The sequence below is a fragment of the Eumetopias jubatus genome, unplaced genomic scaffold, assembly GCF_037043125.1.
Source record: "Eumetopias jubatus isolate StellerSeaLion01/CBP00866 unplaced genomic scaffold, mEumJub1_p1.0 scaffold_15, whole genome shotgun sequence".
NCBI classification, from domain to species: domain Eukaryota; kingdom Metazoa; phylum Chordata; class Mammalia; order Carnivora; family Otariidae; genus Eumetopias; species Eumetopias jubatus.
The window spans coordinates 28,744,379-28,767,397 of record NW_028274821.1 but is presented as its reverse complement, the minus strand read 5'-3'; the positions used below and the strand labels follow the sequence as shown (position 1 = coordinate 28,767,397).

The 23,019-nt window shown below is 45.5% G+C and overlaps 1 protein-coding gene across 4 annotated transcripts in view; it reads right to left on the bottom strand.

Annotated features, from left to right (window-relative positions):
• The window catches only part of AOPEP (aminopeptidase O (putative)), a 346,624-nt gene that overhangs the window by 146,182 nt on the left and 177,423 nt on the right, over positions 1–23,019 (bottom strand). For all 4 annotated transcript variants that reach the window (XR_003612126.2, XR_015766844.1, XR_003612127.2 and 1 more), the window contains exon 6: positions 1,534–1,723. Coding sequence is in view for 1 of the 4 variants with exons in the window: in XM_028122247.2 (XP_027978048.2) it covers positions 1,534–1,723 (190 nt within the window). In the remaining 3 variants the exon portion in view is untranslated. The remainder of the gene's footprint in view (positions 1–1,533; positions 1,724–23,019) is intronic.

The following is a 23,019-nucleotide window of genomic DNA, read 5'->3' as shown; positions in this document are numbered from 1 at the left end:
GTCTCAGGACAGAAGCACCCCAGAGAAGGGATGATGACAGAGGCTCATTTATACTGGCCTATTTAACCCCTGCTGAATGCCTACTGTGCATCCGTCAGGTGGAGGAAAATACAAAGAGAAAAAGAGAACTGGCATTTCCTGCATAAGCTCCATGTGTCATTCACAATCATCCCATTCACCGTGCCAGTTTGCACATTCTTATATGTATTTTCAAATGAGGAAACTGAGGGTCAGGGAGGCTATGCAACTTACCTACACTTACAGAGCTGGTCAACAGCAGGGCTGGGATTCCCTGCCTGGTCCAACTCCAAACCCCGCCACCTTGCCCAAATCTGCCACATGGCCTCTCTTCACTGTGTGGCAGGGGACACAGATGTGCACGCTGCTGGCCAAGGTGCAGAGGGGGTGGGAGGGTGAATAGGCTGCAGCTCCTCTTTGAAAGAGACCACAGTCTAGTTGTGAGGATAGGAGGAAGAAGAAAGGAGTGAGGAAAAAGAGGCAAGTACCAAATACTGTGGGAGTTCAAAGCTTCTAGAAGAGTAAGTACTGTGAGTGGAACGATCAGCCTGGGCTCTCCAGAGAAGGTGACCTTGAGCTGGTTAGTGAAAAATAAACAGGATTTCAACAGGCAGAAGGAGCTCGAATAAAAGCATATAGGAATGCACAAACTTGGAAGATTTCAGAAAATGTTAACTAGTCCAGTGTGTAAGGGATGAGGAGGGCAGGGAAAAGAGTGACCGAATATCAGGGGATGAAAAATAAGCAGGAGGCAGTTTAGCTGCCATATCCTCATTAGAACCGGCAGTCAGTGCTTTAAAGTAGAGGTTGTAAGCTGGGAGCGTGCTGCCCATACCTCTGGGTATGTTTAGTTGGCATAGGATTTTTTTAAATTACTAAATTTCATATAAAAATCCAGATTTAGAACTTCCTTTTAAACTACCAGGAGTCCAGGCTCCACTGAGCCCTCCCGCCGACCCCGCCATGCTTGGTCTGAGCTGAGGGGAGGTTGGCACCTTGTCTTAGCCCTCAGCACACCCTAACCTACACCAACCACTTTATTCATTACTTGCCAGCAGACATCTGAGATTATGCCTCCTGATGTAAATTTTCATCTTATTAGAAAAAAAAAAAACCAACCCAAACCAAACACAAGTCAGTGTCACCACAACCATAACCACAGGGGAATGCTTGAGCATGCCACGGCATGACCTTCTCTTCTAGTCTTTGCCCAATGTCCACCATCAGAGAGGCCTTCTCATGGTGCCTTCTAAAACTGAGCTTCCCTGCCACTCTCTGGCCTCCCCTGCCTTCACAGTGCTCACCACCTGACATGGTAGGGATGTGTTTGTCTGCTTCACTGTCCTCTCTCCTATCCCCACAGGGAGAACCCCCCCGGGGCTCAGGGCCTCTCCCCTCTCCCCAGCATCCAGCACAGTCCTAGCATGCAAGAAGCCCTCTCCGGATCTGTGGAATGAACAGATGAATAGAATCTGACTGCGGGTCGGGAAATGCTTAGGGTCACTGTAAACCTACCTGCTGCGCTTCAGCCCAGAACACGTCTTCCAAGTGAGTGGCAAACCCTTCACTCAGCCACTCCTCCGTCCAGTCCCGGGCCCCGATGGCTAGGCCAAACCAGGCGTGAGCGATTTCATGGCAGAGCCGGGTCCCACAGAGATGGCTCGCTCCTGTCAAGACGCTCTGAGAGAGGAAGATGATGTGTGGGCTGTGGATAATGGGGGAGAAAACACACGGGAGTCTTGTTAGAGCCTGCCCTCGCGGCTGCCCCATGGGGCGGCTTTCTTAGCCTGGCGAGCCTGTTATTATCATGTGCATGCTAGATCATGACCGATAGGCTTGCAGCTTAGATGCTTTCAGAAATAAATAAAGTGGCAGTTTACGTTTCTGGCAGTGGTTCAGGTGGCCGTTTGTGCCAAGCAGTTGTCTCTGTCATCCAACGGCTATTACCTGTAATGAGTAACCTGCACCAAAGTTTTATACCGAAGAAACGACAAGGCAATGGAAGCATTTACTCTGAAATCTGGACTGTAAAAGAAGAGCAGGTGTGAGAATGTGAAGCCCATGCTGTCAAGAGAGTGATCAAAGAAGCCCCTTCAGCCAAAAATCCGAGCAGCTTACACACAAATTGAGAAGTCATGCAGAAGGACAGGAAAAGCCAAAAAGAATGGGACCAAAATTTTCCATTGCAGTCTGGGGCTGGCTACGGAGTGAACACACTAACAGGTGTCGTGGATGGGCGAGGTTTCCCAGAGACTCAGAGAAAGGCCGAGTCTCCGTTAAGACAAAGCTTTTCAAAGGTCTCATCTCCTCCCTGTAGATGCTTATACACTCACATGACATAACAAAATTGGGCAGGGGGCGGGGGAGGGGGTGGGGTGGAGGTAACCACCCAGGTGTGCAAACGGCCCCAGGGCTGGCACCAGCTGGGGAGATTTATCTAATCTCATTTTCCATACCTTGTTTTAAAGCCCCAAATACCGTGATTAGAATTGCTTAGAAGAAGTGGGAGAAAGGGAGGCTGAAAACAAGAGGCGGAGAGCAAACCTCCCATGCGTCCCCCTTCCACATTGCTCATTGATCCAGGACTTGTTTAGTTTTATTAAAGGAAGAATTTGCTCTTAAAAAACAAAAACAAAAAACCCCCAAACCCTCTCCTCCATCAACTGAACGCGAACAGTCGTGAAAGCTCCCAGATTAAGAAATCGTCCACACTGGTTCCTTCCTTCAGAAGCCATTTGTTCACTCTCGCGTGGGCTCAGCACAAGCCAGGGCCGCGCGCAGATCTGTCCTCCGCCCCCACGGCCACCAGGAGAGAAAGCCCCACCTGTACTTCCCTTGCACAACATCGCCCATTCAGCCCAGAGAGCTCAACTGAAATCGCGGGAGCCACGTGTGCCAAAATAAGACAGCTTTCATGTGAAATAATAACAGGGCAGGCACGCAAATGAAAAGCGTCTGCCAGGCCCTCGGCAGAGTCCACCAGAAACCCCAGGAATTAAAAGTGCACTTGGGGCATTTAGGACACGGGGGTGCTTGCGGGGGGGGGGTGGTGTGGGCAGGCGCCAACAGTAGCTCAGAGCGCTCAAAACAAAAAAAGGAGGCAGGAAAGAGGGGAGGACAGGAGGAAGGACGGATGGAAGGAAGGAAGAGAGGAAGGCGGGGAGGAAGGAACGGAGAAGCACAGGAGCTAACCTTCTTACTGAGAAAGTAAAGCCCCGTGGAGAAGACAAACTGCGAAACCTGGCATTTTCAAGTCAATGACCCCTGGCTCTGGCATGTGTAGCGCTACAAAGAAAAGCCACAGAAATGTACCAAGTAAATAACATTCCAGACATACTGCTGGCAGCACTTCACCCTTTTGGCTAAAACAAAACAGAAGTAACTGCAGGCCTTGTAAACAGGCTCCAAGACGCGCCTGCGTCGGAAGGGTCTGCGGGCCAGAGACACAGACGGTGTGCACACAGCGACAGGAACGGGACGGCTGACCCGTCCGCTCAACCCAGGGAGGTTACACAAGCTGATGACTGAAATCACAGCCAGACTGGTCACGAAGAAAAAGCCTGCCTTGTCCACGGTGACCGCTTGCTGTTCCGTCCCAGTGTGGAAGCCTAGCCAAGGCCCATTTATGCAAATATCAAAGTCTAGAGAGCCTGAAGGAATGCACGAAAGCAGCTGCGTGGGGGGCAGGGGGTGGGGGGGTGGCTGTGCGTTTTCCTGCCCTTTAATCTCTTCCCTCCAACGGCCTTTGTTGTCTCCACCAGAACTTCTTCCCCACCTGCCAGGACGCCACCAGGCCAGGCCCCAGTGAATCTTGGCTGGGCTCAGGAGGGACCGGCATTGCTGGAATCCTACACTCCCACTACCCATTCCCAGTCCCTTCTTCCTAGCCGGGAATAAATGTACTTCCTACTGTCCTCTGAGAAAGATCAAAGCTTAAATGTCCTCCTGGGTCGGAAGGAAGGGCGTTTCACTTGATATAAGGGACCCTATTATCAGTGGAAAACATGAACTTCTCCCTGAAAAGCAATTTTCCAGTTGAGAACCAGACCCTAAATCCTTCTCCAGTGGAGTCCGCCCTCTGAGGTTGGGTTTTACCTGTGGGCTACTCTGGGGTCGTATTTCCCTACGAAGGAAATGGCTTCCTTCTTAAAACTAAATGAAAAACATGGAGTCAGGTTTTGATAACCTTTCTTGAGAGTTGTTAAAATTCTGACATAAAAGAACCAATAGAATTTACTTTTAAGGAGAATTTCCTCCTCTCCTTTCGACCCTAAAAGTCAGGATTTCTCCTGTCAAGTAGGATTTTTTACACTGCTGTTTTTCAACAGTGAGTGGGGAAAAGTATAATGCTCTTAAGCTCACTTCAAGGAGTAATATTAAATACTCCTTTACCAACAGATAATCTACTTCCTGCCCACCTTCAAGATAGAATGGATGTTTAGAATTTTCTACTTCTACCTTAACCTTGATTTATAAGTTTCACCCCTGGGTTCCTCACACATTCCCGCGTTCTCAGAGCCTTATTCATGGTCCCAATCAGCCAGCAGGTCATCCGTCTTCACTCTGACAAGGCCCATTGGAAAACAGGTTTTCTTGTTTTCCCCTGAAAGGGCCTGTGTCAGCTGCCTCTACAAATGCCAAATTGTCGATTCATCATTGCAGAGGATGGAAGATAATCACTTCAATGATATCTTCATCCAAAAAACAGTTTTTTGTTTTTTGTTTTTAAATTCACAGAGTTTATCACTTTTCCCAAGTAAGAGATGGATGGGAAAGTAATACTTTCAACTCTCAGAAAGCACCAGTCCCCTGGTCCGTATTCTTCATCATAAATTCCCTTTCGCTATAAGTGGTTGAGGAGAACAGTGGGGCAGAGCAGGGGGGCGGCACAGAGCGACAGCGGGACACGTGTTCTCATTCTCTCCCAGGAGACCACCAGCGGGGCTGCTCCCTCCAGAGGAGGCCACGTCGTGTTGGATGTCTGCTGCCTTTGCCCCTCGAGATTAAAAATATCATTTCTGGCCTGAAAACAGCTTCTCAAGACTGTTCCTAAAAGCTACCTCCCCACCCAGATTAGAAGGCTGTGTCTGTTAATTTAAAACATGCTTCTCGCAGAGGAGGAAGGAGCGCCTTCATTACTCTCAAGAGCCGCTCCAAGCCTTCGGGAGGAATTCAATTTGGAGCGGAAATGGAGAATTTCATCAGATCTTAAGCAGGGGCTGTTCTGTGATTTATTTCAGCTTTGTCCAGGGAGACGTGACCAGCGCGGCCCATCCTGCTGCCCCGGGAGAGGTCCAGCACTTCCCGGTTCCTGCTCCGTGCTCCTGCCTCAGCAGACTGCGGGTGCAACCAGGAGGACAGGAAATGGTTTTTGGTTCAGGACAAGAAGAGCCCCAGGCCACCCCTCCCATGATACTGGAGCTGATCCCAATTCCCCTAGGGGGAGCAGATTCACTTTTTATACAGATCCTTGGGAAGTGCATCCGGGAAACCGACTTACACTCCTCAAGCTTGGACTTCTTAGTGATTCAAAGTTTTTCACAATCTCAACAACACATGGACCCCAATATCCCATTATGGAGAGGAAGGATGAACCAGGAAAAGAGGGAAACAGAAGCTCCCTTCCCTCCAAAGTCAAACTGGATAGCTTTAAGGGTCTTCTAATCGCGTGAAAGCAACTTTTGCTTGCGTGATTTAATTACTTGCTAATTTAATTTGGGCAACTAAAAGTAGACTCATAGGAGCCTGGGGCAATCTGCAAGGGAGGACAAATCTTAGCTACCACTCCCTAAGATTCAGAATATGTTTTCTCTTTCATTCTTAAGGTGTGATGTGATACATGCCAAGCACTTCAACGAATGTGTTTACAAATCAAAATGCTCAACTTAAGGCCCCTCTTCTCTGCAATGAATTCCTGTACTCCCCCTCTCCTGCATGCAGTCTAACGTAGGGGATGCATCTGTGGTCCCAAAGGCAAAGAGGTGGCCCAGATAACCTGGAGAGCCCCTGCTCCCATCTGGCTCTGAGACTGCTCAGTAGGGACTAGTTACGTTCCATTTGCCCCATCTGGCATCCCACTGTGGCCACACAGGGTAGTCTTTAGGTAGGAGCTTGAGGTAGAAACCAGTTTCTAAAAACCTGAAGAAAACTTACTACATCTGATCAACACTGGGATCTAGGTTTGAGAGAAAGGGTAACGTTAAGTTTTCCTTTCAAAATTTTGAATAGCAAATAGGCAGTAAAACATCTACTCATTTACCTAAATGAATTTTGGCTGAAACTGCCAACATAACCAGAGGAGAGAGAGAGAATGTCCAGGGCCACACTCCAGAGATTTCTACCAAAAACGTATCTTCCTTCTAAAGACTCCTATTGCTTGAGCGCTTGCTGTGTGCTTGGCACTGTATGTTATATACATCATCTCATTTGACCTACCTCATGACCTCAGGAGATGGATTATATTATTATCTCCATTTTACAGATTATAAAAGTGAGGTAGAGAAAGGTAAAGTGACTAGCTCAAGGTCACATCGCTGGCAAGTAATGGAGTATTTCTACTCATGCAGTCTTGACCCTGAAGCCTTACTCTGATTCACTGGCCCAGGGTCATTGGGTTTAGACCTGTAACTTCTGGGCTCCCATCCCCCTGTGCCAGCTCAAGCCCAGTGGTGCAATGCTGCCCTTGTTGGAACTCCATCTTCAGAGCCCACCCAAGGGAAGCCACCAGCCATGCCCTCTGTTCCCGAAATCTATGTCACAGCCAGACCGGCCCAGGGTTACCAGACCTTTTGATCACAGAGCTTCGGCCTCTTCCTTGTGGGAGGGAGGGTGAGGATGGAAGGGACAGGGGACAAAGCAAGGAAAACACCACTACTCCACTGCTGATGTCCCCAAAGGACCTAGATTCCTGAACGTAACACCTTATTCTTCCTAACCCTGTCCTAAGCCAGGAGTCCCTCGTGGACCACCTCAAGGGGATGCTTAGATAGACAAGAAGGTGCAAAGGTGCTCAGGCCAGTCCCTAGGAGCCCAGGAAGAGCAACAGGCCAGACTCTCCCTGACCTCTATCTCCCACCCATTTTTGCTAAAGCCTGACATTTCTTTTTCCTAAAAAGACATTATTTTTTAGAGCAGTGTTAAGTTTACAGCAAAACTAGCAAAGGATACAGAGAGTTCCTATACACCCCCTCTACCCACACATTTCTAATCTCCCCTACTATCAACATGCCCCACCACAATGGTCCATTTGTTATTGCAATTGATGAACCTACACTGATGCACCATTATCAGTCTATAGTTTACACTGGGGTTCACTGTTGGTGTGGTACCTTCTATTGGTTTGGACAAATGTATGAATGTAACCACCATTACGGTATCACATAGTACATGGAGTAGTTTCACTGCCCTGAACAATCCTCTGATTTTTTTTTTTTCCAAGAAGAGATGGTTTAAAGCAGATCACAAACTCAAAGGGTTACAGGAGCCGAGAACATAATAAAATGAGGGATGTGGGAGATGGGGGAAGTGGATAAAAAGATGAGAGAAGTAGACACGGAGATGAGGAAATAGAGAAGGAGAGGGGGAAATAGAGAAGGAGAGGGAAAGAGACAAGGAGAGGGGGAAACAGACAAGGGGAGGGGGAAATAGACAAGGGGAGGGAAAAGAAGTCAAGGAGATGGGGGAAGGAGACAAGGAGATGGGGAAGGAGACAGGAGATGGTGGGGAAGTAGACAAGGAGAGGAGGGAAGGGGACAAGGAGATGGGGAAGGGGACATGGAGAGGTGGGAAACAGATAAAATGAGGAAAGCAGATAACAAAAGGAAGGAGGAAGTAGACAACAAGATGGGAAGTGAATAACAAGATGAAGGAAGTAGATTAGGGAGTGATAAGGATATAGGGCAACAGGTAACTACAACGGGAAAGTAGAAAACAATAGGGGGAAATAGGCAGCAATTTTTAAAAACACCGTGTCAAAACAAACTAACCTATGGACAGGGGCTACAGTTTTCTCATCTCTTGTTTAAAGCAGTTATCTTAGGGGAAGAAGCTTATACTTTCATTGCACAGGGAGGTTATAATGACTGATATCTGCATCCTACCAGGGTTCAGGATGGATGCTCATGGAATACGGGAAAGGCTCAAAAGTCGAGCACAGATGACAGCTGGGAGGACAGAGGGGGCTCCTAGTGAGGCACAAGGAGGGAAGAAGGGGTTGTGCTGGGGACACCAAAACATTTTTGCCTGCTTCATAATTTGGTTTAGTGTTGGCCTTAGGCCTATTGCTAATGGGCAAAATAACAGCATGGCGGTGACAAAACAGAGACCATCTCTGGCTCTAGCAAGCACAGAGACCACTTCCGACTCGAGAAAACAGAGACTGTCTTTGGGAGAGTGCTTAGCTATGGAAAAGCAGAGCAGTGGACACTGCCCTTCAGGCCCGCCGGGCAAATCATCCATTGGGAAGGCTGTCTAGACCTCAGCCCTGCATGCTAAGTGCAGGCAGTGCTAGTGCCCAACTCTTAGGAGTTGGCTACCTCTCACTTGGGCTACCCTGCCTGAGGAAGGTGGTAGTGGTTGGCATCTAGTGGTTAAGCTCACCTAAAAAGTGAAATAAAGCTACAAGTGGATGTCTCAGGTTTTAAAACTAAAGAATCAGAGGCTCGTATTTGAATGCTCCAACTAGATTTGGACTTCTTTCCTTCTGAATCATAGCATGCACATTTAACCTAAGGAGTCTTTGTTTTCTCACAGATGAGAACAAAGAGACAACTTTTTTTGAAGTTACTGAACACCCCGGTGTTTTGGACACCAGGGACCCACCCATACCAAAACTAGACGAACCATATTTATCGCAGCCGAGCCTGTCTTTTGAATCATGAAATTACTTATGAACTGAGAGCTGTGCATTTTCCGCAGGATCTGGAGAACTCTTCTGGTAAGTAATTACCAATTAAAACATGTTGGCAGCCTCCACTGGAGCACAGGGATGACAAAATGTGATTCTCTCCACTCCCTCACCCTCGGCCTGCTCCCATCCTCCCCACCAGGGTGATGATGTTTGTTCCCATAAAAAGAGCTAATAAAATTAGCTTCCCCGGTGATACAGGGGAAATCTTTATTTAATAAAATAATGCATTTTGCTTCATTCCCAGAACAGCAACAAAATGGCGCAACTGAGAACCATAATAGCTCATCCGGTTGGTTTTCGCTGTGCATACAAGTCTGTCATTTGTGGCCATGTGGAAGCTTGGAAAGCTGCTTCATGAAGGAACACGTTCAGGTAGCTTGCACAACCCTCAGTAAGAAGTGTGTGGTTATGGGTTTCCTTTGAAATACGGCGTGAACAATCTTTGGGTCCAGAAATCATGTCTTCCCATGTTCCTTGTCTAGAAAAAGAAATTGTGGGGATTTCCCAGAGAGTACTCAGAAATGTAACTGGTGGGTGGTGGTGGGGGGGGAGGTCATCTGTTGCTTCCACAACTGAGAGGCACTCTGGGAATCTGAAATCTCAAGATGTAGTCGGGAAGATGTGTAAGTGCTGCAAAGGGGGCTGGTGAGAGCACACACGAGGAAGAAAGGCGGGCCCGGACAACGACAGGCCTGAGCACAGCAGGGCACTGTAGGTGGACAGAATGAGTCCTGGAAGCAGACATCCGTGCAGAGGACAGCGTCCTCCTGCCAGACAGCCATGCTGTCAGCTGGCTTTCAAAGCACTAGGTTATTCTGCATTAGAACAAGCAGTGGGGACGCCCTGGGTGGCTCAGTCGGTTAAGCATCTGCCTTCGCCTCAGGGCATGATCCCAGGGTCCTGGGATCGAGACCTGCATCAGGCTCCGCTTCTCCCTCTCCTCCCCGCTCATGCTCTCTTCTATCCCTGTCTCTCTCTCAAATAAATAAATAAAATCTTAAAAAAAAAAAAAGAACAAGCTGCAGAGCTGCCTTAGGGCATGGCCTAACAGAATCAGATCTCTGAACCAAAGGTAGATCCAGGAACACAGAATTAAAGGAAGCGGAGTTCAAGTATTCTCTAATGGTTTGTCTGATGGTGGAGGAGAAGGAGAGGAAAAACAAAATAATGATGATGGTAAACTCTTAAGACATGCTTACTCTCTCCCAGGCACTGTCTGCATACTTCACCTTCACTAACCGATTCAATTCTAACAACAATCCCGCGAGGGAGATATTATTATTATTATCACCCCCATTTTACACACAAGTAAACTAAGCCACGGAGAAGTCACATCGCTTGTCCAAAGATCCCATAGTTGGTATGTGTTGAAGCAGATTTAAACACAGGCAGCCTGGCTCATCTACGTTTTGCTTGATCAACGTCAGCATGCTTCAGAATCACCCAGAGGTAGGATTGCTAGATAAATACAAGACACCCAGTTAAATCCGGATTCAGCTAAACAATAATTTTTTAGTGTATGTCATGTCCCATGCAATATTCGCTAAACCTGGCAACCCTACCTGGAAGGCTCGTTAGAACAAATCACTGGGCCCCCACCACCAGAGTCTGATTCAGAGGCCTGGGCAGGGCCTGAGATTCTGCATTTCTATGGGTTCCCGGGTGATGCTGGTCCAGGGACCATGCTCTGAGAGCCAGTGATTTATACTGTGGGGGCTGCATGGCACTAACTTAAAAAAAAAAAAAAAATCCACTGCCGAAGTCTGTAAGTGGGACTATTTCACCCTGAGATCCAGATTTTCTAATTATATTGAAAATGTGAAAGACTGGGCTACACTAGGCCCACATTCCCAGGTAGCAGCTGTAGCAGAACAGCAGCTGACCCTTTTAGATGGGGCTCCATGCCCTCAGACCCCGGCTCCCCACCACTCCTTTCTGTCTCCCCACCACTGGCTGAGTCCACTTATTTATAACCGTGTGTGTTTTTTTCTCCTCCTTTCTTATAGCAGGACTAAGAGAAAAGCAAAATATTTCTTCTGCCCGTGTCTCCATTAAAAGTGGGCAGAGAAGACCAAGTGTTCTAGGGGATGCTCTGCCATGCACTCATTTATATTTGCTGCCTGAGTCCTTATAAGCATGTGGATTTAATCTCTTACTTAGTTTTTCTTATGAAAAATTCTATCAACCTTGTTCGTGTCTAGAAAACAGTTCAGCAAACTCTTGCTTCACGGAGAGGCCAAAGGCACAAACAAACTTCAGCCTCACTCAAGTCACTCACTACAAATTCCATATTACTAAGCGTGGAATTAATTAGGTTTATTGTATTTTTGAAATCCAAACACAGTTTCAATTATTACTAGTCACTAATGGCTTATAATGAAGGCAGAGCTTGTTAGCTAAGCAAACAACTGGCATGTTTGTTGAAAGTGTAAATAGAAGGGAAATTCATGAATTAAATGAATGAATTCGCTGATTGTTCTCGCTGGGCTGTAAAGGAGCATTCAGCTGCCACAATATATATCACCACCTTTGCTGAAAGGATTAGCCTGCTCGAGTTATCTTTATCCCGTCAGAGATCTTTTTAGTGGTCGCTTACAAAATAAATGTCTCTCTGAATTTTTGAAAGTACTCATCTGCATCAGTAAATGCCATTAAGAATAAGGAATCACCTGGCTATGGGGGGGTTCATAAATAACTTTGCTTTTACGAACAATAGCCATATCACCTAATCTTTATTTGACTCCACAAATAGACTAAAACAGCATGCCCGAGGACATAAAGGGACAATATACCTCGTATTTTCCAGGGTGGTCCTAAAAAGTATGGGGCAGATGGTCATTCTCAGAGGTATTGAACTTAACAGCATTTCCCTTTAAAAGGTAATAAATCGCACCAGAAACAAAAAACAAATAAAAGGTTTCGCTCTCCAGTCTCCTGGTTTTTAACTATGATTTTCGTTTAAAATTCCTAGTCTTTGCCTTTCTTCTCTCCAAATGGAAGTTCTGTGTTTATTGGATATCTATAGTTAATTCCCATTTCTCTTGGATGTGTTAACCATGCCGGAAGTGTCGGGGAGGGTCATAGGAGTTCCTCTCCTAAATAATTCTTAGTGCCCATGTGCCCATTCCTGGGCGGTTGCCTTCTGGTCTTGTGAAAGACACCTGGATCTGTTTGCAATATGTTTAGCTGCAAGTAACAGAAAAGGCAACTCAGGCTGGCATCCATAAGGAGAGGTTCTTGTCCTTCCTGTAACAAGACCCCCCGAAGAGGGTGGTTGTTGGGGTTGGTTCAGTGACTCAGCAATGGCAGCAGAGCTCTGGGTCTTTCTATCATCCCACTCTGCTAGCCATTCTTACTGTGTTCACTCTCATCCTCAGGCCTGCCACCTCATGGTCCCAAGTTGGCTACCACAACTCCCAGGCACCACATTCATGTTCAACATAGAACAAAAAGGTGGGAGAAAAGGGGTGCTGTGCCAGCAATATCTACCCCTTTCATCAAGAAAGCAAAACGTGCCCTAGAAATCCCATAGCAGATTCCCTCTCACTGGCTACCCCAAGGCTCTTTGGCTTTATCTGATTCCATGACAGATGTGGGCAGGTAGACGGGGTTTGCTTATGGGTGTAGGCCCGGCTACAGCACCCTAGTGCAACCCTCCTTCTCGTAGATGTTAGAGTGCCATTCCTTGGATCTCTTAGAATGCAAATACTTTCAGAAGAAATAATGCACTAAAAAGAATTCACACTGAAGGGTTAGGAATGTATCTCAGATTTTTCTAGCCAGGAGGCAATCCCCTACATGGGGACTGTAGGATGGGCAAGTAGATATCCTTCAAGGACATAGTCTACCTACTTCCCAACTTAACCTGATGCTGGCTGACATTTGGACTTTTATTTTACCTTCTTACCCTCCAGGGAAGACTGAAAACCCATTAAAGCTAAAGGCAATGCTATATATTATGGTGGTTTTTAAGAACTCAGGCTTTGGGGCCAGAGCCCTGGGGTTGACTCATGGTTCTCCCATTTACCAGCTTCATCACTGTATCAGTTTCCTAGTGCTACTGTAACAAATGACCACAAATCCAGTGCCTTAAAACAATACAAATCTATCATTTCACAGTTCTGCAGGTCAGAAGTCTGACATCGGTTTCACTGCTTTTAGAAGTCAGGACACTGGGCCTTGTGTGTGTTGGGTGGGAGGTGACTGGAAGGGGGCTGAGAGGGGTCTTCTGGGGCATGGGTCACATTTGTTTCTTGATCAGGGTGCTAGTTACAAAGGTATATTCAGTGTGTGAACGTTCAACAAAGCTGTACACTTAAGTTGCACACTCTCTACAATGTAGTGTACTTCAGTGAAAAAAACAGACAGACAAACCAGTATGTTGGGAGGTGGCCATTTTCTTCTTGGAAAAATGAAGGCAAAGATTAAGCCAGAGTCCTGTTGGTAGGGACAGGAAGGAGACCAGAGATTGGGTAGCCTTCCTCTAGTCCTTCAAGCTGAGTGTACTCCAGGCCCATTCCCAACACTCATTATGTGTGTATTTTAAATCTCTTGAGGAAAAGGGTTTTTGGTTTTTTTTTTTTAATTTCTTTTGCCTTAAGAGTCACATTTCTAGTGCAAGTGAAAGGTACCTTGTATTCTTCAGACGCACCTGTAAAAACAGAACTGATACTGCCATATATCCATGCCTGCTTCATTTTCTTTCAGACACAGTGGAAAACATGCCACTATAATAAACCCCTTTTCCATCCCAGCCAGCTGGAAAATTACGTTATGACTGAAATGACATCATACAGCTATGACACCAAGCGAGTGGCTGCTCTGAGAAATCCGAGTGAGGCAGTGACAGCATGGATGCGAATGCCACTCGGCCATGAATCCCACCTTTTATTAGCAAATGGCTTTTTTATTGCCATGACATTTAGAAAATGAAACTGTGGCAGCCACACAGTCAGAGGCCATTGATCACCTAACGTCCCTTATCGCTGAAACTAACCACATTGGTCAAACAAGATGAGACCGGGAGGAGGTGAAAGCTCGTTTTAAAGACCTAGTTCCAAAGGCGGAAGACCAGGGACTGGGGCCAGGGCAGCGGTGCCTCCCAGGGGGTGGGTTGGCCGTCCCTCTCCTGCTATCAACTGTTTCTAAAGTGGCCTCAATAGCAGTAGTCATAATAATAGCATAAGCAGTAGTAGTAATAATAGCACCTACAATAATATTCTTTGATGTAGAATACTGATGTCCTACGACATCACACTCTAAGCAAAACCCAGCATGCTGATTAGGCAAATATAACAGGACAGGCCCTGACTCTCCTCCATCGTTTCAACTTTTGGGATGAATATTATGAAACTGCTGATGTTTGAGCATGTTCAACACCCCAAAATGGGCAATCTCATATGGCTCGTCCTATAGACTGTCCCTCCCCGACCCAAGATCCTTTTCTGCAGAGATGTCAGGAGATGCCACAAGATCTGGGAAAATTCCCATACTTCTCAAGCAGCAGAGAATTAGAAACACTATTGCATTCCATGGTGGAAGTGCAGAAGACAGGTCCCGGGCAAATGACACTGTGCTGTCCTCAGAAAGCGGCAGACCCTACCTAGGTCAGTGCCCCAGATCAGTGCCCCACCCTGGCCTGGGCCAGCTCAGTGTGAAGGCAAGTGTCTCAGGTCAGGAACAGGTCCAGAGGTCAAAAGCAACAGCAGGAGTGGCCAGAGCAGGGAGACCGGAGGGAGGCCGAGGGGATCTGCAGCTGAAATGCTGCATGGCTTGTGACCACCTAAGACCCATGTCCGCACGTGCAAGCCAGCGGGAATGAGCCTGGACATGACGGCAGAGAAGCTGGAATCCCACCCGGGTGGTATGATTTCAGCGACCCAGTCTCGCACAGATGCCTGACCGTTCCATAACGGAGTCAACCTCCATTAGATTCAGGTATTATATGGTCCCAGGGCCCAGAGGGAGACAGACAGCATACTATTTCATAGCCACTGCCCACAAGATGAACATGCAAGCCACATTCGTTTAGCCAGCTGCCAGGAAGGGCTCTGGGAAAGAGAACAGTTTCATTCTGATGGAGGACTAGAGGTGAGGAGGAAAGATGAGTGTGGGGAGCACTGTCAAGGAAAAGAACTTAGCCCATGAGGGTTGGGGGCAGGTGGGTAAGAAGAGCAGACCTTAGGCAGGAACACGGGATTCAAAGGCCTGTGTAGAATCTGGTTCACAGGTGGGAGATCGGCTGGGCCAGGGAGATAAGCTAACACTGAAGCTGGGTAAGGTAAGAGACTGGTTCTGGAATCCCTGGACAGTCCATCCAAAAGGGATCTTACCCAAAAGGGACGTACCCCTCCTCAGCCTACACATGAGAAAACAGACCCAGAGAGCTAGCTTGTTCATTCCACATGATGGGAGCTGCCTCTGTGCCACAGCTAATTCATGTCAGACCCAAGTCTGAAAGACATTTCACTCAGAACTGTTTCACAAAATCCCAGTCACAGCAGAACCAGCAGAGGCCCCTTGCCTAAAACTGGTGGCTCCCTCAAAGCTAGGAGCTCGTGGCAACTGAGGGCAGAAATCCTCTGTAGCCATGGCCACAAAATGCTTCTCAGATGAACATCATACCGCGTAACAGCAGCTGCTTACTGGGATGCTCCCTCCGGTAAGATCTGGCCTTCTCTCCTGCTGACAGAGGGCTACCCTGAAGGAAAGCTTCAACCACACTGCCTTTTTTTTTCTTTTGCTGTTTTTTGTTTTGTCACTCAGCAGTTTCACATGGGAGGAAAATAACAACAAAAGCAGAAAAACACTCCATACTATTTTCTAAGTATAAAAAGTGTCATATCTTCACTGTGTAACTCTAATGGTGTACCTGTTTTTGAATTTTCCTCTCTTGTTCTTTCATTCATTTTTTTTTTTTTTTAAGGCTCTGCAAATTGACCTTTGGGTTGAACACATCTCTGGAAAGAAAGCCTGGCATAAAGAAAAACTGGGTTATGCTGGAGCGTCAATGCAGGTAACCTTAACTACAGTGTTTGCAAAAGCAAACCGTGTAATGTATGAAATAAAATATTAATAGCCATTACCTCAGTTCTTCTGAGAACAGACCTGACTCACAGTTCTCGGGTGGCGTGATCTCCACACATACGCCTCACCGTGAACACTGCTCACGTTACCAGGTGATAGAAGCCTCAAAGCAGGCAAGACCAAGCCGAGTATGTGTTTTTATTCCATAATGTCATGGGCAACGTTGCTTATTTTGGCGACTAAGTTCAGCTCTCCTGAATTTACCACCTAGTCATTTAAGACTAATCACCTAAACACATACCAGGAGGGTTGGCAAAATTATTTTTAACTTAAAAAGGAAAATACTGGAATAAGATTAACATCTCTAGGTTATTTATCAGCGGTTAGAGATGCAATCACTCAGCTGAACTCTCTGACATTTGAAAGCACCAAAAGGGGCAAAATATTTGTGTTAACAGATGTACTTCCAAGGCCTCATAGTTGCGAGCTGCAAATGAACATAATTAGATTTTTAAATTCCACGTTGCACAGTGCTAAGTATGACAAAGACCTTTAGCTTCTCGTGGGCTTATGGTTAAGTCTGGTTTCTCCTTTTCTCCCTCTGTCCACTGTCTTCTTGATAAGCTTTAGGTTCTTAGTGGCCTAAAAAGCATCTAGTTGACAGTTTTGCACATGAGGATTACCTAGCGGAGTTAAATAAAGAATACAAGTCAAGTGCCTACCCTACTACCTGGCACACAGTAAAAATGCCACAAATGCGAGTCTCTCCTTTTAAGGAGCACTGCTAAGTGCTTTCAAGTCCGTGTTTAGAATTGATTCTTCAAGTCCCCCATGAGATAGTGTAAAGTGAACAGTCCGCTTTTATTGGCGGGGGGCCCAGAGGGAGAGGCTAATTTACTCCTCCAGACGGGATGCTGGCACAGTCTGTGGCTGGACCGAAACTAGCACTCTCGGCCACAGCTTAGCGGCAGGGCTCCTGAGCTAAACTGCTTCTTTAGGTGGCCTGCCACACCAAGGTGTGTTTTTTAAATCTGTGCAATAAAATTTGGTGTGGTTGGAGAGGTGGCGGCGGACGGGAACCCACCCACAGGCAAATGACGTCAAAAAGCTAGGGGGAAACATTGGGCTTCTCTGTTCTCCAGAAGCTTCTGCTATGTTAAGCAACCTGAGAAGGAAGCTGACTTTCCATTAAAAACCAGCCGCTTTGGCAGTCGTCAGAGACAGCCTGGGGTCTTATACTTCCCCTCTCAGGAAAAGTGGGGAAAATAATTTCCATAAGTTGGAAAGGAAGAGACCTGGAGTTCAAAGAGTTTCAGAGCTGGAAAGGCACTTAATGGTCATTTGGTGTAACCACCACTTCCAAACAGCAAGGAAGGAAACTGAGGCTCAGAGCAGGCTGTGGACTGCATCTTGGCCCCTGGCTGTCCAGGGTAGCTCACTCCCTAGACCTTTACAGATCCTGCACCTTTGTCAGTGGCTCAAAGGAGAAAATACCTTGCATTCCAGTTTGCAGAGGGGTTGTTTCAATGGAGGTTCATGGTTGGCCGAAAGGAGAAATGTCCTGTCCACTGATACTCTGAGGCCCAAGATCTTGCTTGGGAAGAAGCTCTAGAGAGGCTGAGATATGTGTGTATGTATGTGTGTGCATGTGGTGTGTGTGTGTGTGTGTGTGTGTAAGGGGCACACAACAGGCCCTTCCCCCATACACCTTTGCCCATAACAACCTGATGTGTGAGGTCGAGAGCACTTTGCAGCAGACCCTGCACCCTGGGACTCTGGGAAACCACACTGCACGGGGACTGGGGCCAACCACTAGATCTCTCAGATCGTCAGCTTTCTCTTTTGCAGAGAGGACCCTGAGGTGACAGCTAAGAGATAATTGAGAAGCAGCATGCAGAAGTCACTAAGCAGGGTTGTCCACACGTGGCTGCAGGTGCAGCTCTTCCCCGTGTCTTTGGGAAACCAATAAGCCTGATTTGAAAATACCATTATGTCACTCACAAACGTGTTGGTATTTTCTTCAGTAAATTAACTCTCCCATCGGTGACCTCCCAAAAGAGAAATTCTTCAATTAATAAATAGTAATACCCTTATAACTTTAAAAGGCCCTTCACATTCATCTGTTCTTTCCCTTTTTAATTGAACCTCAGCAGCTTTGTGAGGGTTGTGGATTTTTTCCTGTTCGGGTAAGAAAATGAAGGCTCAGAAAGAGGAAAAGACCAACCTGGAACAGCAAGCTCGTGTGTAGCCAGCTTGCGTTCCAGCCCCTCTTCAAACTGGACTCTGGACACGTGCACAGCGGGGCCAGCTTCCGTTCCATGGTTCACAAAGTGAATTCATTCAGGGAACATAAGTTCTTGGTCCAAGACTGCGTTGGACAAACAGGACACAGAGGGCGAACACCGGTGCTGAACCATCCATTCATTCAGCAGACGTTTACTGAGAGCCTGCTAAGTGCCAGGCTTCTGTGCTTGGTGCTTAGGATACATTCATGAACAAAAGGGGCAGCGACTGGGGTGGTCAAAGAGATCACAGTCTAGCAGGAGGTGACATGCAGGAAGTGCAGCTCTACTTCTGTACTGAGTCATTCACTTCTTTCCCTCTCTTGGTTCCTGTGTTTTTGTGGTACGAATTCAGATCTGCACCACCCCCCCACACACCTGCTTTATGTTCTGCTCACTCAAGAGCCTCTGCAGCCCTCCCCTCCCAGGCCCTGATCTCCACTCCCTGCTGAAATGAGAGGGGTGATGGATGGTTCTGCACAGTGTCTGACTGCTTTAGTCTGAGTGTTGGCACTTGTTAGTGATGGGCGTTATTATCTGATCATTGATAGATTTCATTGTGTGTAGTTTTCTATCATGGAGTTTACTGGAAGTGTGTGTGTGTGTGTGTGTGTGTGTGTGTGTGTGTGTGTTTCCCAGAATATATTTTATGATAGTTTTTAAGATGGTTGGGGCAAAAGTGTGAGGTGAGCAACTTTCAAATAAGTGCTCAATGACATGTAGAGGGAAGGTACATTTGAATGACGAGGCTATCCCCGTAAATATAATGATAGGAAAGAAATGACAGAAGAACATATATTTTTACTGTTTTGATTAAACTAGACCTTTAAATTAAATTTTTATCTTTTTTTCTTTTCTATATGTAACTCTTAGTTTCTTGACCCACAAAGGCTGGCTCCTTCATCTTACCTCTCTGCTATCTGAGGGCCTGGGACCATTATTTAATGCAATCCTTACACAATAATTGCTTTTATAACATTTTACAACCACTTTTCCTAAACAAAATGTAAGTGGAGCATAAAGAAACCAATATTTTAAATTTACCGAAAGATCACTGACTGCTCTTGAGCTTATTACTGAGATGAATGAAATGCCTTCTTTAATCAGGAAAAAAAAGGACGAAGGGGGGAAAAAATCACATAAAAGCATAAGTAGCAACTCAAAAATTATTTTCTTGGTTTATTTTATGTTGCAGCTACACAAGCCATCCCTTTTTGTGTATCCATCAATAAGATATCTGTTGTGCTTTTGTACAAAGAACAAAGATGCTTTTATCAATTCTCAAAAGTCTGTAGGACAAACCATTCATGCTGTCAAACCCCCTGAAACCCTTTCAGCAAATAATGAAATCCATCAGTGACAAATGTCAACATACTAATTTGTTAAATGCAAAACAAAAGCAACATTCAGACAAGGCGCTTCATTTCATGTTATATCAGCACTCCAATTTGTACCAAGTTTATGGCAACCCACGGATCATGCAATATTAAACAGGACTGTATTATAATGACTAAAACTGGAACAATAAACTCTCCTTAGCGAGAATGCTAATGGTGCAGCTGAAATACGTGCTATGATTCTAGTACATTCAACTCTTTCCAAACTACCAGAATTTCTGTGAAGACACCTATTTCTAATAAAGAGTGGTGGCCTAAATGACCCAAATACATGGATTTCAGGTAGATAAAAAAAGAAAATTGGAAAATAAAATTGAAGTCCTTGGGAAGACTAAGAACTCAGTTTAAAAAGACCACTTAGAATGAAATGAAACTCTTCAAGGTATGAAATGCATAATGAAAGGATCTTCCTGATTTTCACTGTTGATCATGATAAAAAGGATATTTTAACTGAGGCTGTCATATTCCACATTATGGCAGACTTTAAAAAGAAAAGCCTAAAGGAAACAGGAGGATGGGTGATGCTGAGGGGCAGGGGGCTCTATCTGCAGTGTGAGAGGGAGAGCCATGGACGTTTCCTGTGATTTTTTTTAAAAAATATTTTATTTATTTATTTGACAGAGAGACAGAGAGGTAGAGAGAGAAAGAGAAGGCACAAGCAGGGGGAGCAGCAGAGGGAGAAGCAGGCTTCCAGCTGAGCAGGGAGCCCAATACAGGGCTTGATCCCAGGACCCTGGGATCATGACCTGAGCTGAAGGCAGACGCCTAACCGACTGAGCCACCCAGGTGTCCCTCCTGTGATTTTCTTAAACACAGCTTCTGATGACGCCCATTGGCCCTAGAGGATTTGCAGTACAACAGTCAGAGAGCTAACAGGTCTGCTAGGCTTCAAGGCCAGACATAACTTGAGTACAAACCCTGGCTCAAGTGCATGAAAACTGTGTGACTTCAAGCCAAGTTCTTTACCTCTCTGGGCTGCAGTTTCTTCTCTCTAAAATGGACATGACACCCACTCTGTCAGGGAAGCTGTTAAGGATTTCCAATGTCATGTACAATTTTGATAACATGAATGTCTTGGCCAGACTTCCCTCAAATCATTCGATTTCACCCTCTTTACTTTCAGAGAGATTAATTTAGTCAGGCTTGCAGGCACTCAACTGAAGATGTAGCAAAGAGCACCATTTCAGACAAGAAGAAGACCAAATTGTGTAGTTGTGGTGCACAAATAGCATCAAATGGCAATCAAATGGTAATCGCAAGTGTTTTAGTGATATTTTTTAAAGTGTATCTAGTTTGGATTTCCATGTATCTTCAATCAATTCAATTACCATAAAGAGAGGGTGAGGATGACACCTGCTGTGTCTGACCACAGATCCATTTGCTACCATTTTCCCCCAGCACAGGGGCCTGCTGCCCTGTTATAATCTTTACAACAGAAGCAAACAAGCAGAACTACTTCAAGGAACAGAAATGCAAAAAGTTATCACAGAAAGATAAAAATAAGCTTCCAGTTTTCTTCTTTAAATGGTGTGTGCGTGCACACACACACACATTAAGAAATAGTAGGAGACTGAGGGCCAGAAAATGCACCTATATTGTGATGAAAGAGGTAGATAAACACATCTTTGTAGAAGATAAGTCACACAAATCACACCACTGATATCTTGGGTAAATTCCCAATCGGACAATTGCCACCTACCTGTCTAAAATGCGATTCCTCGTCATTTCTTTTGGACACAATACCTGCCTATGCTTCCAGTCCTAAAAGGGGGCATGAAGGTGGGTAAAACATTGAGCAGCTGCTGAGTTTCATCCACACAGTAACCTGTGTTTTAGCATTTGACCTGCTCACCCTACTCTGGATTCATTTGCTGAGTTGAAGCACAGCACACCAAGTAAGATCCAGCCAGCTTCATTATTTTCCCTTCTCACTTCTGAACATCATTCACACTAAACCCTATTCACTCTTTTCCATATATATGTGTGTAAGAAACACTAAATGACATATTCACTGGAAACATGACTTTCTTCCCTACTTAAACAGTTAACAGCACACATAAGTCAACTGTAAGTTCTTGATACTCAAAATATGGTCTGGGACCAGGACCATCGACATTTCCTGGGAGCTTACTAGAAATGAAGACTCTTGGACTCATCTAGCACTGCCAAATCAGAATCTGAATTTGAAACAAGATCCCCAGGTGATTGATATGCACGTTAAAGTTTCAGAAGCACTTTCTTAAGTGAAAAGTATGTGTGTTTTAAGTGAAAGTGACTGAAGAAGTCAGAATTTTTTTTTTTTATCCTCTTGTGGACAGCAAAATGTGTGTGGGACACTGAGAAGCAGGGGGTAGTCCCAAGAACTCAGGGTTCATCCCACATTCAAAAGATAAAACCCACAGTTAACAACTATCAGATGAACACTGGCCATATGTGGAATATCGGGCCCAGTGGAGGGGGTTCAAGGATAAGCACAGAGCCATTCTTCCATTTAAAACACTCACTATTCCCTCAACATAATAAAGGACATATATGACAAGCCCATAGCTAAATCATACTCTACAGTGAAAAGCTGAAGGCTTTACCTCTGAGGTCAGGAAAAAGACAAAGATGCCCACTCTCACAACTTTTAGTCAACATAATATTAGAAGTCCTAGCCAAAGCAATCAGGTAAGAAAAGGACATAAAAAGCATCCAAATTGGACAGGAAGAATCCCATCCACACACACATACACTTCCCCTCTGGTAACCATCAGTTTATTCTCTATAGTTAAGAGTCTGTTTCTTGGTTTATCTCTCTCTCTCTTTCTTTTTTTCCTTTGCTTGTTTGTTTTGGTTTTTAAATTTCATGTATGAGTGAGATCATATGGTATTTCTCTTTCTCTGCCTGAGTTATTTCGCTTAGCATTATACTGTCTAGTTCTATCCATGTTGTTGAAAATGGCAATTATCCATTCACTTACTAATGCACACTTGGGCTGCTTTCATAGTTTAACTATTGTAAGTAATGCTGCAATAAACATAGGGTGCATGGATCCTTTTGAATTAGTGTATTTGTATTTTTGGGATAAATACCCAGTAGTGTGATTACTGGATCATAGGGCAGTTCTGTTTTTAATTTTTTGAGGAAGCTCCACACTGTTTTCCACAATAGCTGCACCAATTTGCAGTCCCATCAACAGTGCATGGTGGTTCTTTTTTCTCCACATCCTCGCCAACATTTGCTGTTTCTTCTGCTTTTGATTTTAGCTATTCTGACAGGTAGTATCTCACTGTAGTTTTGATTTGCACTTCCTTGATGATGAGCATCTTTTCATGCATCTGTTGCCTATCTGGATGTCTTCTTTGGAGAAATGTCTGTTCATGTCTTCTGCCCATTTTTAAACTG